This window comes from Drosophila suzukii, chromosome 3 (genome assembly GCF_043229965.1).
Source record: "Drosophila suzukii chromosome 3, CBGP_Dsuzu_IsoJpt1.0, whole genome shotgun sequence".
In the NCBI taxonomy this organism is placed as follows: Eukaryota; Metazoa; Arthropoda; class Insecta; order Diptera; family Drosophilidae; genus Drosophila; species Drosophila suzukii.
The window spans coordinates 45,165,523-45,182,408 of NC_092082.1; the positions used below are offsets into that span (position 1 = coordinate 45,165,523).

A 16,886-nucleotide genomic window follows, 5' to 3' on the forward strand; every position below is an offset into this window, starting at 1 on the left:
GTAGAACCTTCCTGTCGCGTCTGTGGTACGTACCTGCAACGTGAGATGTCCCGCACTAATCAAACGCACTTTTAGGTATTAAACACGGTTTACAACGACCAAAAACTCGATATATTGGCGATCGATGTTCAGGTCAACTTAACTGGGTGAGTGTCCAACTTGACACATGTATTTATGCATGTGTGTGGGTGTAAGAATTGCAAACTAATATCCGGGGCGACTATAACCTTTTCAAACAAAGCTATTCAACCAAATATTTTATTGAATAACTAGTGCAAACATTTATGTATATTAAAATGTACAGAATGTGCCTTAAAATTGTGTATGTTTTGCAAGCATACATAAATATAAATGTTTTTTGTCTATTTTATGTGTTGCTTTCTCATTCTTGGCGCTGGCTGAAACAAAAGCAGAGCCGAAAAATGAGAGCAAGGGAGAGAGAACAAAGTGCGCGGCTAACTTATTCAATTAAATATTGAACAAAAAAATAAACTATTTGTCCTTTTTTCCATCTGTCCTCCAACCACTTTACTTATAGCTGTAATTTTGTTGATTGCTTATGTTCAACGAACATATATTAATACAAATGTTTTTATTCTATTTTATGTTGTGCTCTCTCTTTCTTGGCGCAGGCTGTAAAAAGTGCTGGTCAAAAAAACAATGGCAATTACAGCGCTGACAACGCTAAAAGAGAGCAGGTCAAAAAAAAAAAAGAGAATGAAAAGCGCTGGCAACGATAAGAGCGTACAGTGCGCAGCTATCTTATTCTATTGAATATTAAACAATTTACTCCTGTTCTCTACCCTAACACCAATTCATTGGTCTACAAATTTCAATTACCTATTTCTGATTATTGTTAGATTTAAATTGCTGAAAAGCAACAGCATGGACGCGGGAGGGAGGGCTTTTGCTCTTTGCATTTTTTCCCTTCTTAGTGCATTTTTATGCGCCAAAAGAGAGGTATATTTGGGGGAAAAGGACCGAAATCCGTGCACGTTAAATTGGCGGGCTAAAAGTTTACAGCGCTGTACATATTTCTGTTGTCTTTTTAAAGATATGTATGTTTATTTATGTTGTTTGTATGTTTAATCAATGCCTTTGATTGTCAAACAAAATAGCCAGTTCACTCCAACGCCCACAAACCGCCCAAGGAGTTGAAAAAAGCAATGACGTCAGACGTCACTCAGGCAATGTACATATTTATACATCATTTTATTTCTGCATGTTTGTATGTAAATAGTTGCAAACTGACTTAAGCAGCGATTAGAACTTTTAAATTGAACATGAAACATTTAAATTGAAGAAAACATTATAGGCTCTAAAATTGTTCATATTAAGCAAACATACATAAATATTAATGTTTTCAGTCTATTTTATGTTTTGCTCGTCGTTTTAGACTCCCCTGTTTCCTACCCTTACACCATGTTATTGGTCTACTTAATTCCGATTAGGTTAATATAAGATTTAAGTGCCTGACAAACAATGGTATGGGCGCGGGAGGGAGGGCTTTTCGCTCTTTGCATTTTCTCTTACCGCAGTGCATTCACATGGGCCAAATGAGACGGAAGATTGAAGTAAAAGGGCCGAAAATCCGAGCACGTAAAATTGGCGCGAAAAACTTTACAGCTCTGTAAATCGTTCTGTCTTCAGATATCAGATCAGATATGCATATGCACTGTTTTAACCAATACCTATAGACTGTCCCATAAAATATTTGCCACTCCCACTCCAACGCCTACAAATTTCCCAAGGAGTTAGGAAAAGCAATGACGTCAGGCCAGATAATGACATATATTTACATATGTATGTTTGCGTGTAAATAGTTGCAAACTGAATTGCGCGGCGAATATAACTCTTTTAAACTATGTATGTTTTGCTCTCTCTTTCTCGGCGCAAGCTGAAACAAAAAAAATGATAATGTAAAGCGCTGCCAACGCAAAGAGAGAGCAGAGTGCGTGGCTCACATGTTATATTGAATAATTGACAATTTAAACTATTTATCCTTTTCCCGTCTTTCCTCTGGCCAATTTACTTGTTGCTATTATTTTGCTGTCTGTTGCTGCTTAACAAACATACATTAATATAAATGTTTTCAGTCTGTTTTATGTCATGCTCTCTCTTTATTGGCGCAGGCTAAAACAAAAGCGGGACAACAAAATGAGAATGAAAAGCGCTGCCAACGCTAAGAGAGAGCACAGTGCGCGGCTAACTTACTCTATTGAATAATAAACAACTTAATTTTGTTCCCCTTTTGGCTCTACCCGAACACCAGTTCATTGGTCTATTAGTTGTATTTACCAAATTCCGAACAAATTAATGTATGATTTAAATTGCAAAAACAACAGAAAGGTAGCGGGAGGGAGGGCTTTTTGCTCCTAGCATTTTCTCTCTTTGTGCATTTTTATGCGCCAAAAGAGAAGTATATTTCGGGGAAAAGGACCGAAAATCCGTGCACATAAAATTGGCGGGTAAAAACTTTACAGCGCTGTAAATCTTCTGTTATCTCTTTAGTCTACGACTAACCATCGTAAGCGAATCTACTGCCCGTGTGCCGAGTGCGATTTTTGCGAATTTTTCAAGTGTCTTCCAATTTAAAAGCGATAATCCTAACGTAAATTAACCTTTGCAAGCAATTTAACGTAACCTCAATAAATTAATTTTTCTTTACAAAGAAGTTAACGTAAATTTGTGTTTTTGCGCGCACGCGAGTTGTAGCTGCTTTTGCCGACGTCGCTGCCGCGATTTGCTGATGACTGGTTGCTGCGCACTTTGCTAAGTACCCTTTTTAAAGTAATTTTATTAACAATAACAAACATTTCTATTTTCATATTGTACATTTTTTTCTGGTAAATTTCCAATTTTAAATTTTTTTCATTTTTCATTTTAAAGTAGTTTCATTGACAATTATAAATATTTATATTTTCATATTTAAAATTTTTTCCGATTAAATTTTGATTTAAAATTTTTCTAATCGCTTCGCTCTTTTTTATTACTTATAGAAATATAAAAAATTGCCCTTTTAAAAGCTTTTTTTATATTTTTATAAATTTACGTATTTATTATCTAATAGTCCTATAAGTTTTAGTCTTTTTAAGGACTAACACTTATAATTCTATTTATAAATTAAGGTTTTTATTTATTCTCTTAATTAAGTGTTTTAATATTTTAATAATATATGTTAGGTAGTTAAAGTAGACATTATAATAATATTTGAAGACTAGGTCTTTTTAAAGACTTTTTCTTTGATTACTATTATTTTATATTTTCAATATTTTTATATACTAAAAATTATATTTATTATTTTGTATTTTAAAGATATATTTTCCATTGGGGAAATTAAAAAAATTGTATAAAAATGCCTCGTTTAAATAGACCTACTGCATCTCAACGGGCTAGGAATCAATTATTAAGAAACAGGGCAAATAGGGAAAACATTGAGTATGCAGAGATGGAGAGAATAGAAAATGTAGAAGCTCATCGTAGGCGAAGGGAAAATATTTTAGTCAGGGATGCAGAGCAGGGCGTTAATACAGCGTCTCGTAGGTCAAGACGCCTTAATCTTACCGCTCGTGCAGTCGAACAAGCTGCCGATACTCGGCGTCGTTCAGAAAGGCGACAGATTAGCGAGCTTAGAGATATAGAGCAGGATCAAGACACAGCGAACCGTAGGGAAAGGCGGCGAAATAGCCAAGTCCGAGCTACAGAGCAGGTTCAAAATACTGCTGAACACTCGGAAAGGCGCTCGAATCCTGCTTTCCGTGCGGATGAGCAAGCAGCCGATACTCGGCGTCGTTCTATTAGACGGCGAAATAGCCAAGTGCGAGCTACAGAGCAGACTCAAAACACTGCTGACCACTTGGAGAGGCGCTTGGATCCTGTTTTTCGTGCGGGTAAACAAGCAGCCGATACTAGTCGTCGTTCTATTAGGCGGCAAAATAGCCAAGTCCGAGCTACAAGCAGGTTCAAAATACTGCTGACCACTCGGAAAGGCGCTTGAATCCTGCTTTCCGTGCGGATGAGCAAGCAGCCGATACTCGGCGTCGTTCTATTAGACGGCGACATAGCCAAGTGCGAGCTACAGAGCATGCTCAAAACACTGCTGACCGCTTGGAGAGGCGCTTGGATCCTGTTTTTCGTGCGGGTGAACAAGCAGCCGAACTAGTCGTAGTTCTATTAGGCGGCAAAATAGCCAAGTCCGAGCTAGAGAGCAAGTTTAAAATACTGCTGACCACTCCGAAAGGCGCTTGAATCCTGCTTTCCGTGCGGATGAGCAAGCAGCCGATACTCAGCGTCGATCTATTAGACGGCGAAATAGCCAAGTGCGAGCTACAGAGCAGGCTCAAAACACTGCTGACCACTTGAAAAGGCGCTTGGATCCTGTTTTTCGTGCGGGTGAACAAGCAGCCGATACTAGGCGTCGTTTTATTAGGCGGCAAAATAGCCAAGTCCGAGCTACAGAGCAGGTGCAAAATACTGCTGACCACTCGGAAAGGCGCTCGAATCCTGCTTTCCGTGCGGATGAGCAAGCAGCCGATACTCGGCGTCGTTCAATTAGGCGCTTGGATCCTACGTATCGTGCGGGTGAGCAAGAAGCAAATACCCTGCAACGAGCACAGGTTAGATCAACACAGGATCGCCTGTTGGAAAGAGCGCAGGATAGGGCTAGGAGAGCTACAGCTAGAAGTGTTAGGGATCGCAGGGTCGTCGAGCAGGCGAGGAATACACTGGCTCGAAGTGCACGTATAGCTGCTCGACAAGCAGCCATCGATGCAATTCAAAATATAAGTCAAAGAGTTAGTCAGTATAGAAGCCTTAGTGGAAACAGGGAAGCAGAAAACCTTCGGAACTCAATCCGAAGTCAGGAGATACGGCTCAGGAGCATAGGCCCAGTAGAAGACCTACTGAATTTGAAGTTCTTATAGCCACTTTTAATAGAAAAGTGAAGCTTGGTCCCGATCAGATTTGCCTTTGTTGTAAAGGATTGTGGTTCCCAAAGCAAATAAATAAGCTTTCTAGAGCCTATTTAGAAGAACATTGCGAGTTCAGGGAAGAGATTTACCAAAATGCAAGCCAGCCTGCTTTCACTGGTGAATCTTTTAAGTTCTGTGCAACCTGTCACAGAAATATAAAAGCCGGCAGAAAGCCCAAAGGTGCCATTTCCAACGGCCTAGATTTCCCAGAAATTCCTCATTGCTTAAGGGGGCTTACTCCCTTGGAGCAACGACTGATTTCACCTCGCCTTCCATTTATGATTATGAAGTCGATAGGTCATGAGCGTCAGAGTGCTATAAAAGGAGATGTTGTAAATGTTCCAATTCCAGTAAGCAATATTGTGACGTCCCTCCCACGAGCTTTTAATGAAGCTGAGGTTATACAGCTCCACCTCAAGCTAAGAATGGAATATGGACATGATTTCATGGCAGAGACCATTAGGCCTTCTAAAATTGCTGACGCTATTAGATACTTAGTGAATACCGAGCTTTACAGAAAGCATAATGTGTCAGTAAACGAGCAGTGGATCTCTGATTATACATCCGAAACTGTTCCCTTCATAGCATCTCAAGTTGACTTAGCATTAGTAGAGGAGCAATTAGCCATCCAGCAGGAGGATGTAAATTCGGAGGCGACTAATTCCGATGAGAATGCGGAAGCCGAAGAGCTAAATCCTGGAGGACAAGAAACGATGCTTGAGAATAACCAGACACACAATGTAGGAATTCCGAGAATTACAATGGCTCCAGGTGAGGGGCAAAGACCTCTCGACGTGATTCTCGATGCTGACTCTGAAGAATTAAGAGACCATCTTCAGGGAGTTAGTTAACGAACCGTAGTTAGGTCTGAGCTTAGGAACGTAGATAGAATAGGTTGTAGAACTGACAAATTATTCTTCAATTATAAGAAGTTGGAATTAATTAAAATTCGAAACAATATTTCAACTTGCTTACGTAAGCGCAGCGCCTCCAGCGCTATAACAGCTGCTAACGTACTTGATGAAGATTTTATGGGCAACTTAATTAGCCATGATGATGGATATCGAATTCTTAAAGATATTCGCACGTCTCCTGCTCACTGGGAAGAAGAAAAGAAGAAAGTCATGGCTATGATTCGCCAGTTTGGTTTGGCAACTTTCTTTATAACTCTGTCGGCCGATGAAACTAGGTGGCCAGAGCTGATAGTACTGCTTAAGCGCAATGTAGATAGGGTTGAAATAAATGAAGAAGAAGCTTTAAATTTACAATTTAGAGAAAAGGCGCGCCTGATTAGGACAGACCCAGTGACGTGTGCTAGATATTTTGATTATAGATATAGGGAGGTTCTTAAGTTAATGAAGAAACCTGGTGGTATCTTTGGAAGTAATTTTGTTACTACCTATTATTGGCGAGTTGAGTTTCAACAGAGAAGTTCACCTCATATTCACGGTATGTTTTGGCTGAAAGATGCCCCGGAAGTGGATTTCAACAATGAAGAATCTATGTCTAGTGTAATAGCCTTCATTGATCAGTTTGTAACTGTGGATATTACAAACACAGATTTGGCTCCGTATGTTGAATACCAAAAGCATAAGCACGGGCATTCGTGTCTTAAAAAGGTGCGCGGACAATCTGTTTGTCGATTCGGTATTCCATATCCTCCATTGCCCGAAACGGAAATATTGAAGCCACTTCCTGAAGAAACTCAAAACTTTTCTCTTCACCACGAAAACTTAAAAAAAATTCGTAGCTTTTTGCCTCGCGATCAATCAGATGATTTGATTAGCCATCTTAGCATATTTGAAAATTTTCTTTCTCATGATGAGGTCAGCCTCAGTTACGAGGACTACATATATGCTATTAGGTCTAGTTTGAAAAAACCACAGATTTTTCTGAAGAGAACATTTGCAGAAATTCAAGTTAATGCTTATAATAAACACATTCTTTCTATGCAAAGGGCAAATATGGATATCCAGTTAATTTTGGGCCCTTGGTATCTTGGTCACAAATTTGTTTTGGGCACTGAGATCTCTGCTCAGGAGGCCGTATATTGTTGTCTGGGATTGGCGTTGTCAGAATCTAGCAATAAATGCGTTCACGTAAACACCTTCCCTCCAGAACAACGAGTTCGTATGCTTAGACCTACAAGCGTCCTGCAAAATATGCCTCAGAATTCCACTGACATCTTTCAGAAAGGTTTGCTGGACAGATACGAACAAAGACCAGATTCTCATGAAGGCCCGTGTTTAGCCGATTTTGCTAAAAAACTATGAGTTTTCAAAAAGCCGGGGAAGAACTCGTCAAGGGAAAAATAGTGACAACGAAGCTGAAGAAGAAAATGATATTTTAGGAGAAGTTTATTTCGCGCTTCGCGACGGTAGTGGTTTTGTTAGAGAAAGAAATAGGAATATAGATAGACAGAAATATTTTAGAGCATTAGTGATGCTTTTTTCTCCGTGGAGAGACGAACAGGTAGATTTAGTACAGAGAAATTGTGAGGAATTTTACCTAGGGAATGAAGAGGCTATTAAAGCCAATTTTGATAGACTTAATTCCATAGAAAGTTTGGAAGACGCGCTTAGAAGGGCCATGGAAGTAGAGGAGAATAATGAGGAAAATATAGATGAGGAGGCCGCAGTTAATGAGGAGTATAGGGCCCTAGCTTTTCCGGAAATATCTTTTCAAATAAATGTTTTAAGCTTAAACAATAATGTTCAAGAAATTGATCCGGATAGCAATATCCGGATAATTAAGCTCCCGCCAAGTATTTCCGCTCAAAACTTAGCGACTTTAGTTAGATCACTCAATTTGAAGCAAAAAACCTTTTTAACGCATGTTTTGCATAATGCAAGAAGAAATGCTAGTTGGCAAGAGTAGACTTATTTCTACGCTATTTCAGTCCCTTTCCAAGGAGTATAATGGTAGAGGAGGATGCGACCCAACTTCGGTTAAAATATTATTGTGCGCTCCCACAGGCAAAGCTGCTTTTGGAATCGGAGGCTCCACTCTTCATTCCATGTTCTCTCTCCCTGTAAATCAGGCTGGGTCTGCATTTAGGAGCTTAAGCCCTGATTTGTTAAATACCCTGCGTTCTTGATTTATTAATCTCAAAGTACTTATAATAGACGAAATTTCTATGGTCGGCGCAACAATGTTTTCCCATTTGTACTCTCGCCTAAAGCAAATTTTTTCCAACGTCGATGCTCCCTTCGGAGGTATGTCGGTCAGCGTGTTCGGCGATCTTAGACAATTGCGGCCAGTATGTGGTCGTTGGATTTTTCAGCCGCCGTCGCATGATCCATACAGTGCTATATTTGGATCTTACCTGTGGAGCCCTTTTAAGTTTTTCGAACTCACAGAGATAATGCGACAGCGAGATGACCAGCCGTTTGCAATTGCACTCACTAACATGGCGTCCGGCCAAATGTCGTCTGATGATACAAGCTTACTTAGAACCCGAATTTCCGATGAAAGTCAAGTACTAAATGACGCAATTCACCTTTTCTCAAGCAATCAGGACACACATCGGTACAATAGGGAGAAGCTCAGCTCGATTCCCACTGATCAGTTTAACTCGGTTGCTATAGACTCAGTTAAGTCTGCACAACTTAGCTCAGAGCAGAGGAACAGATGTCTGGAACAAGCTAGGGTATTAAAAACATCTGAAACACAAGGTTTGTGTACCTCACTGATTTTAAAAACCACTGCTAAATATATGATGACGGTCAATGTAGATACATCAGATGGTCTCGTTAATGGAGCCACAGGTGTTCTTAGGGAGATAGGCTTCAGTACGTCCAACACTCCGAATATTCTTTGGATACAATTTTTAGATGAAAGCATAGGAGTTAGTGCACGATCAAGGTGCAGTCACCGTCAAGAGCCTTCATGGACCCCAGTTGTTAAGATTATCAAGAGCTTTCAGATTAATTCTAGCCAGGCCACTACCATTGACCGAAAGCAGTTTCCAGTGGTACCTGCAGAAGCCATTACTATTCACAAAAGTCAAGGCGCTATATACATCAAAGTGGTGGTTCACACTAGTCCAGGAATGCAGAGAGCTGCACTGTATGTAGCCTGTAGCAGAGCCACAAGTGCAGCAGGTCTTTATATCATTGGACCTTTCGTCCCTCCAAGATCCGCTCAGGACTCAGCTTCAGAAGAAGAGCTCCGAGAATTGCGTTCCGCTAAGTTACTGAATACCCATTTCGATTGCTTACTCAATAGTCCGAACCTTCATGTCTTTTTCCATAATACGGAAAGCTTGCACTCCCACATTAGCGATGTATGATCCGATCAGCTAATGCTAAAGTCTTCACTTTTGTGCTTCGTTGAGGCTTCCACATACTCAAATGAAGCATATGATATTTCTGGCTTTACCCCAGCAGTGCGACTAGATTGCCAGTCAGTAGCTAGCGGAGCTCGGCCAAAAAGAGGCATTCTCGTATTCATTCGAAACGAACTTTTTGAGAATGTTAGTCTTTGTTCAAGTGGTCGCTTTTTTGCTAATTCTTCAAATTTAGCCTCTCCAGTGTGCGAGTTTGCCACCTTTAAGTACCGTTCTTTAGGGATTATTGTTATATATAAAAGTCCGACGTATCCGTTGATAAAGTTTGAAACAGAATTTAAGGATTTATTTCAGCGACACACGTTTTTAAATAGTAATTGTTTAGTGTTAGGAGATTTTAATTTGTGCCTTCCTTCCATCTCTGCCTGCTGTAGGAACAAAAAAAAACAAAAAAAACAAAAAAAAAATTAGTAATTAAAATTTAATTAACTATTTATTAACAAAAAAAAAAATTAAAAACAAAAATTGTGTGTGGCTGTCTGTGTGTCTGTCTGTCTGTTTGTCTGAATGTCTGTCTGTCTGTCTGTCTGAATGTCTGCGTCTGTCTGTCTGAATGTCTGTCTGTCTGTCTGAATGTTTGGATTTTTTAGCAGATGCAAAAGGTTTTAGCTCATTACTAGATTTGGATTCGTCCACAACCAATTGCAATTGCGTTTTCAAATATTTTCTATAATAGGGCCACTGCGCGCACATTTGAGACCACGTATAGCTACCACAGTGGTATATTAGTTAGCATAAGGGAGGCAGAGTAGGTAGTGTACATATGTATATACTTAAATATAATATTAATAATATATATTTCCAAAAAAAAACAAAAAAACCAAAAAAAAAATTAGTAATTAAAATTTAATTAACTATTTATTAACAAAAAAAAAAATTAAAAACAAAAATTGTGTGTGGCTGTCTGTGTGTCTGTCTGTCTGTTTGTCTGAATGTCTGTCTGTCTGTCTGTCTGAATGTCTGTGTCTGTCTGTCTGAATGTCTGTCTGTCTGTCTGAATGTCTGTCTGAATGTCTGTCTGAATGTCTGTCTGTATGTCTGTATGTCTGTATGTCTGTATGTCTGTATGTCTGTATGTCTGTATGTCTGTATGTCTGTATGTCTGTATGTCTGTATGTCTGTATGTCTGTATGTCTGTATGTCTGTATGTCTGTATGTCTGTATGTCTGTATGTCTGTATGTCTGTATGTCTGTATGTCTGTATGTCTGTATGTCTGTATGTCTGTATGTCTGTATGTCTGTATGTCTGTATGTCTGTATGTCTGTATGTCTGTATGTCTGTATGTCTGTATGTCTGTATGTCTGTATGTCTGTATGTCTGTATGTCTGTATGTCTGTATGTCTGTATGTCTGTATGTCTGTATGTCTGTATGTCTGTATGTCTGTATGTCTGTATGTCTGTATGTCTGTATGTCTGTATGTCTGTATGTCTGAATGTCTGTATGTCTGTCTGAATGTCTGTCTGTCTGTCCGTCTGAATGTCTGTCTGTCTGTCTGAATGCCTGTCTGAATGTCTGTCTGTCTGTATGTCTGTCTGTCTGAATGTCTGTCTGTCTGTCTGTCTGTCTGAATGTCTGTCTGTCTGTCTGTCTGTCTGTCTGTCTGTCTGACTGTCTGTCTGTCTGTCTGTCTGTCTGTCTGTATGTCTGACTGTCTGTCTGTCTGAATGTCTGTCTGTCTGTCTGAATGTCTGTCTGTCTGTCTGTCTGTCTGTCTGAATGTCTGTCTGTCTGTCTGTCTGACTGTCTGTCTGTCTGTCTGTCTGTATGTCTGTCTGTCTGTCTGTCTGAATGTCTGTCTGTCTGAATGTCTGTCTGTCTGTCTGTCTGTCTGTCTGTCTGTCTGACTGTCTGTCTGTCTGTCTGTCTGTCTGTCTGTCTGAATGTCCGTCTGTCTGTCTGAATGTCTGTCTGTCTGAATGTCTGTCTGTCTGTCTGTCTGAATGTCTGTCTGTCTGTCTGACTGACTGTCTGTCTGTCGTCTGTCGTCTGTCGTCTGTCGTCTGTCGTCTGTCGTCTGTCGTCTGTCGTCTGTCGTCTGTCGTCTGTCGTCTGTCGTCTGTCGTCTGTCGTCTGTCGTCTGTCGTCTGTCGTCTGTCTGTCTGTCTGTCCTGTCTGTCTGAATGTCTGTCTGTCTGTCTGTCTGAATGTCTGTCTGAATGTCTGTCTGTCTGTCTGTCTGACTGTCTGTCTGTCTGAATGTCTGTCTGTCTGAATGTCTGCCTGTCTGAATGTCTGTCTGTCTGAATGTCTGTCTGTCTGTCTGTCTGTCTGTCTGTCTGTCTGACTGTCTGTCTGTCTGTCGGAATGTCTGTCGGTATGTCTGTCTGTATGTCTTACAAAAAAACACAAATATTAACTAATAATAAGGTAAAATAAATATTCCTAGAAAAAACATAGAAAATTAAGTAGTTAGCTTATTGCTAACTATTCAATTGTTTATGTTTTTTCTTTTCTTATTAAAAAAAAAACCAAAAAGCCAAAAAAATATTTATTACATTTAACTTTATTTTATAAAAACTAAATAGGTATTAATGTAGCAAATTGTTGAAAAAACTAAAAAACAAAAAAAAAGTATGAGTAGGTTGTAGTAACGTAAAATAAGTAATATATATTTTAATTTATTTGGTACCATTAATAATTATGCCTTCCGTACGGTACGGATAAACAAAATTTTTGGGGAACATGGAGTTTTTAAATTTGTACAAAGTTAGACATCTGAAGTCGACTCGAAGGTCCCCAAAATTAAATTTTGGTTTGAAAGACCCGTTGCAAAGCAACGGCCTCCTCGTGGTGTTCCATGGGTACCGATTTTAACATAGTAATCGGGAGCAAATTCGAGCGGCGAAAAACATACATGAAGGCATATTCATTTAAAAATTTGTTATCTAAGTAACGGGTATCTGATAGTCGAGTTACTCGACTATAGCGTTCTTCCTTGTTTTTTTATTATTTGGTACTAATGTTAATTTTGCTAAGTTTTATAGAAACTGTATTTTATTTCAACTATTAAATATTTTAATAAAAAAATATTAGCCAATAGGCTAATCTAGCACGGATTTGAATTTTCCACAGCTTAGAAATGTTTTGGAACCTCTAGGGAAACAATAATTTTTATTGATTTATTATTTGGTACTAATTTTAATATTGCCAAGTTTTACAGAAACTGTATTTTATTTCAGCTATCAAAGCTCATATATTGGCTAATCTAGCACGGATTTTAATTTTCCACAGCTTGAAAATGTTCTGGAACCCATATTAAAACATTAAATTTTATGTTTTTATAATTTGGTACTGATTTTAATTTTGCTAAGTTTTACAGAAACTGTCTTTTATTTCCACTATCAAAGGTTATATATTGGCTAATCTAGCACGGGTTTTAATTTTCCATGGCCTAATTTTATTTTTTTTTATTATTTGTTACTGATTTTAATTTTGCTAAGTTTTACAGAAACTGTATTTTATATTAGCTATCAAAGCTCATATATTGGCTAATCTAGCACAATTTATAATTTTCCATAGCTTAACAATGTTCTGGAACCTCTAGGAAAACATTTAATTTAATTTTTTTATTATTTGGTACTTATTTTAATTTTTCTATGTTTTACAGAAACTGTATTTTATTTCAGCTATCAAAGCTCATACATTATCTAATCTAGCACGCTTTTTATTTTTTCATAGCTTAAAAATGTCATATTTTTTACTACCTTTAAAGTTATATATATTAATGCAGATTGCAACATAATCATCCCACAGGCCCATAAAGGTATGCCATATCGAAATCCGAGTCCTTTTGACCAAGTTATGGTCTTTGAAGTATGGAAAGAAGTCCCATTTCTGTAAGCCTTCGCAAAATTAAAACCAATGACATAAAAACGGTCATATTTTTACGACCTTTAATGCAGATAGCAACACAATCATTTCACAAGCCCATGAAGGTATGCCATATCGAAATCCGAGTCCTTTTGACCAAGTAATGGGTTTTCAAAAATGGAAAGAAGACCCATTTCTGTAGGCCTTTGCAAAATTAAAGCCAACGACATACACACTGTTATATTTTTTACTACCTTTAAAGTTATATATTTTAAAATCGTCCTCTCCAGCGCCCACAAGGCAATACCCCAAACACACCCGATAAGAAAGACCCAAAATGTACCATGGTGGAACAATAACCTTAGCCGATTGAGAGTAGACAAAATGAAGAAATGGAACGATCTAAAAAGAAACATAACTACAGAAAACATCCTGAAGTACAAAAAAGCAAATGCACTATTTAGACTAACACTAAAACAAGATAAAAAACAAAGTATAAACAACTTCACTTCCCAAATCTCACCCGAGACACCCCCAAAAACAATCTGGAGCAACATCCGACAATTTTGCGGACTCAACCCTCAAAAAAACATACACTGCATATTTAACCCAACCAAAAATCAAAACACCACCCATAAACCAGAAATCGCAGACTTATTTTGCAAAAATTTTTCAGAAATTTCATCCGATATAAATTTTACCACTACATTCATACATCAAAAGCAAACATCACTTAATAACACACACACCCTGTCATACATTCCCAGCAAGAGAGCAATAGAAATAGAAAAGCCCATATCATCAATAGAATTCTCAGCAGCACTAAACACACTAAAAGGAAACACACCCGGACTGGACAGAATTAACTATACAATGATAAAAAAACATAGATAAAACAACAAAAAATTGAATAATAAACCTGCAAAACTCAATACTAAATAACTACATCCCACAAGCCTACAAAAATAGTCTGATAATACCAATAATAAAACCAAACACTGACAAAACCAACCTAAATTCATACCGGCCAATCTCACTAAACTCATGACTATCAAAAAATCTGGATAAAATTATAGCAAATCGACTGTGGTGGTTTGTACTAAACGACAAACTTATCCAAAACAGCCAAACTGGTTTCAGAAAAGGTAAATCAGCTATGGCAAGTCTACTGCTAGTTGACCATCTTTTAGCAAGAGCTATCTCAAAAAGAAACCACGCATCCATCATATCCCTAGATTTCGCAAAAGCTTTCGACAGAATTGGAATGCACTCAATACTAAAACTAAAAAACAGAAAAAATATCAACGTAAGCCTTAACCCCATCATATCACCATTCTAGACTGGGCCAAATACTCTGGTGCCAAGCTCTCGACCACAAAATGTAAACACCTGCACGTTTGCAGAAAGCACAACTGCAACTGCACTTTATCCACGGGTAACATACAAATACAAAACGAAACATCACTAAAAATACTTGGCGTACATTTCAATAACAAATACAGGTGGAATACGCACACAGAACTACTCGCACACAGCCCCAATCAATTAACATAATAAAATGCCTCTCAAGCCCAAAATTCAACTGCAATACGTCTACACTTCTAAACGTCACAAAAGCAGACTACAGCCTCCCAATCTACGGATATTGCCCACAAACAACATTACGAAAAATAAAATCACCAATAAACACTGCCTTTAGAACTGCTCTTGGCGCATTCAGGACGACATCTATTGACAACATACTTTACGAAGCACGCGCAGACCCACTAGAAGATAGACGTGACCTCCCAACAACAAAAATTATTAATTATTATTATTATTAATTATTATTAAAAATATAAAATCTTTGATTAACGCCAAAAACTCCCCAATAATAAAAATTCTTAAATCATACCGACCACCAAAACGACCACAATACAAATCAAAAATAGACCGCATAATAGAAAACTCCAGAGCCCACAACCTCCCCCTCAAACAAGCTACTCAACGTGCACAGACCACACCGCCCTGGAACACTGATATGTTAAAAATCGACACAACGCTAAGTACATACAACAAAAAAAACACAACACCACAAATTTTTCGGAAACTATTCACAGAAATTAAGACAAAAGACAGTCAGAAATTCACCTACATTTACACAGATGGATCGCACACAAACTCAATTACCAGCCTCGCAATCACAAACGAAACGCACTGCATAAAAATAGACCTTCTACCACAATACTCGTCAGTGTTTTCCGCTGAGCTACTAGCAATAGTAGAGGGACTCGAGATATTAAAGAACAAAAGAGGCAAGTTTTGCATATGCTCTGACTCTCTCTCTGCCATCGACGCAATAAAAAACACAAACAATATTGAACATTACACTTCACACGCCCGCAACCTGCTACGAAAATTCCCTAACAAATTCAAACTATTTGGATACCCGGCCACGTAGGAATACCAGGAAATGAACTGGCGGACACCCTAGCAAAAGACGCATTAAACAACCACTTATGACTATTGAAAATCTTAACACAAAAGACATACTAAAATATATAAAAAACACACACCAAGCCAAAACACTATCATACATAACGAAGACATCAGCCTGGTACCAGTCAATTAACAAACTCCAACTCAATAGCTACCACATCACAAAGGATAACCACTTATCCATCTCACGTTTAGACCAGATAAAAATAACAAGACTCAGACTTGGACACACCAAAATAACCCACACACACTACATCGATCCGAACCATAGCAATACCTGCCCATTCTGCAACGACATTGTATCAATAAGACACTTACTCTCCACTTGCAACGCGCTAAACATCCAAAGACAACAAATATTTAATAACACCAACCCACTAGAAGCACTGTCCAATCCCACACCACCAAACATATTAAAAATTATACAATTTCTAAAAAACACAAATTTATACCACCGCATATAGGATGACTCTATCTAAGCTTAACAATAGAAATAAATACCTATAAAAAACCCTAAAAAATAATATTATGTACAATTCGAGCTAAAGGCCCACGTCGCCATTGCTCAATATCATTACTAGCTCATAATTTTAATTATTTGTTAGCTCTTTATAAATAAATAAATAAATATTTTAATGCAGATAACAACATAATCATCCCACAAGCTCATAAAGGTATGCCATATCGAAATTCGAGTCTTTTTGATCAAGTTATTGGCTTTTAAATATGGAAAGAAGTCCCTTTTCTGTAAGCCTTCCCAAAATTAAAACCAATGACATAAAAACGGTCATATTTTTACGACCTTTAAAGTTATATACTTTAATGCAGATAGCAACATAATCATTCCACAAGCACGTTTGACCAAGTTATGGGCTTTTAAAGATGGAGGAAGGCCCATTTCTATAAACTTTTGCAAAATTAAAATCAATGACATAAAAACGGTCATATTTTTATACCCGTTACTCGTAGAGTAAAAGGGTATACTAGATTCGTCGGAAATTATGTAACAGGCAGAAGGAAGCGCTTCCGACCCCATAAAGTATATATATTCTTGATCAGGATCACTAGCCGAGTCGATCTAGCCACGCCCACTCTAACGCCCATAACGCTTAAATCTGTCTACCGCAGGTAGGTGACGTATTTAAATCTCGATTTGCTGCTGGCATATCTCCATTTCCCTTTGGTCCCTTTAGCTGAGTAAAGGGTATCTGATAGTCGAGGAACTCGACTATAGCGTTCTTCCTTGCTTTTACTACCTTTAAAGTTATATATTTTAAT

General features: G+C 38.2%; 1 protein-coding gene across 1 annotated transcript in view; it reads left to right on the forward strand.

The window, feature by feature from the left end:
• Positions 1 to 4,518: 4,518 nt before the first annotated feature.
• Positions 4,519 to 16,886, forward strand: part of LOC139352800 (trichohyalin-like) — a 30,732-nt gene continuing 18,364 nt past the window's right edge. The window contains exons 1-2 of the mRNA XM_070995430.1: positions 4,519 to 4,616; positions 5,488 to 5,741. Coding sequence (XP_070851531.1) covers positions 4,519 to 4,616; positions 5,488 to 5,741 — 352 coding nt within the window. The remainder of the gene's footprint in view (positions 4,617 to 5,487; positions 5,742 to 16,886) is intronic.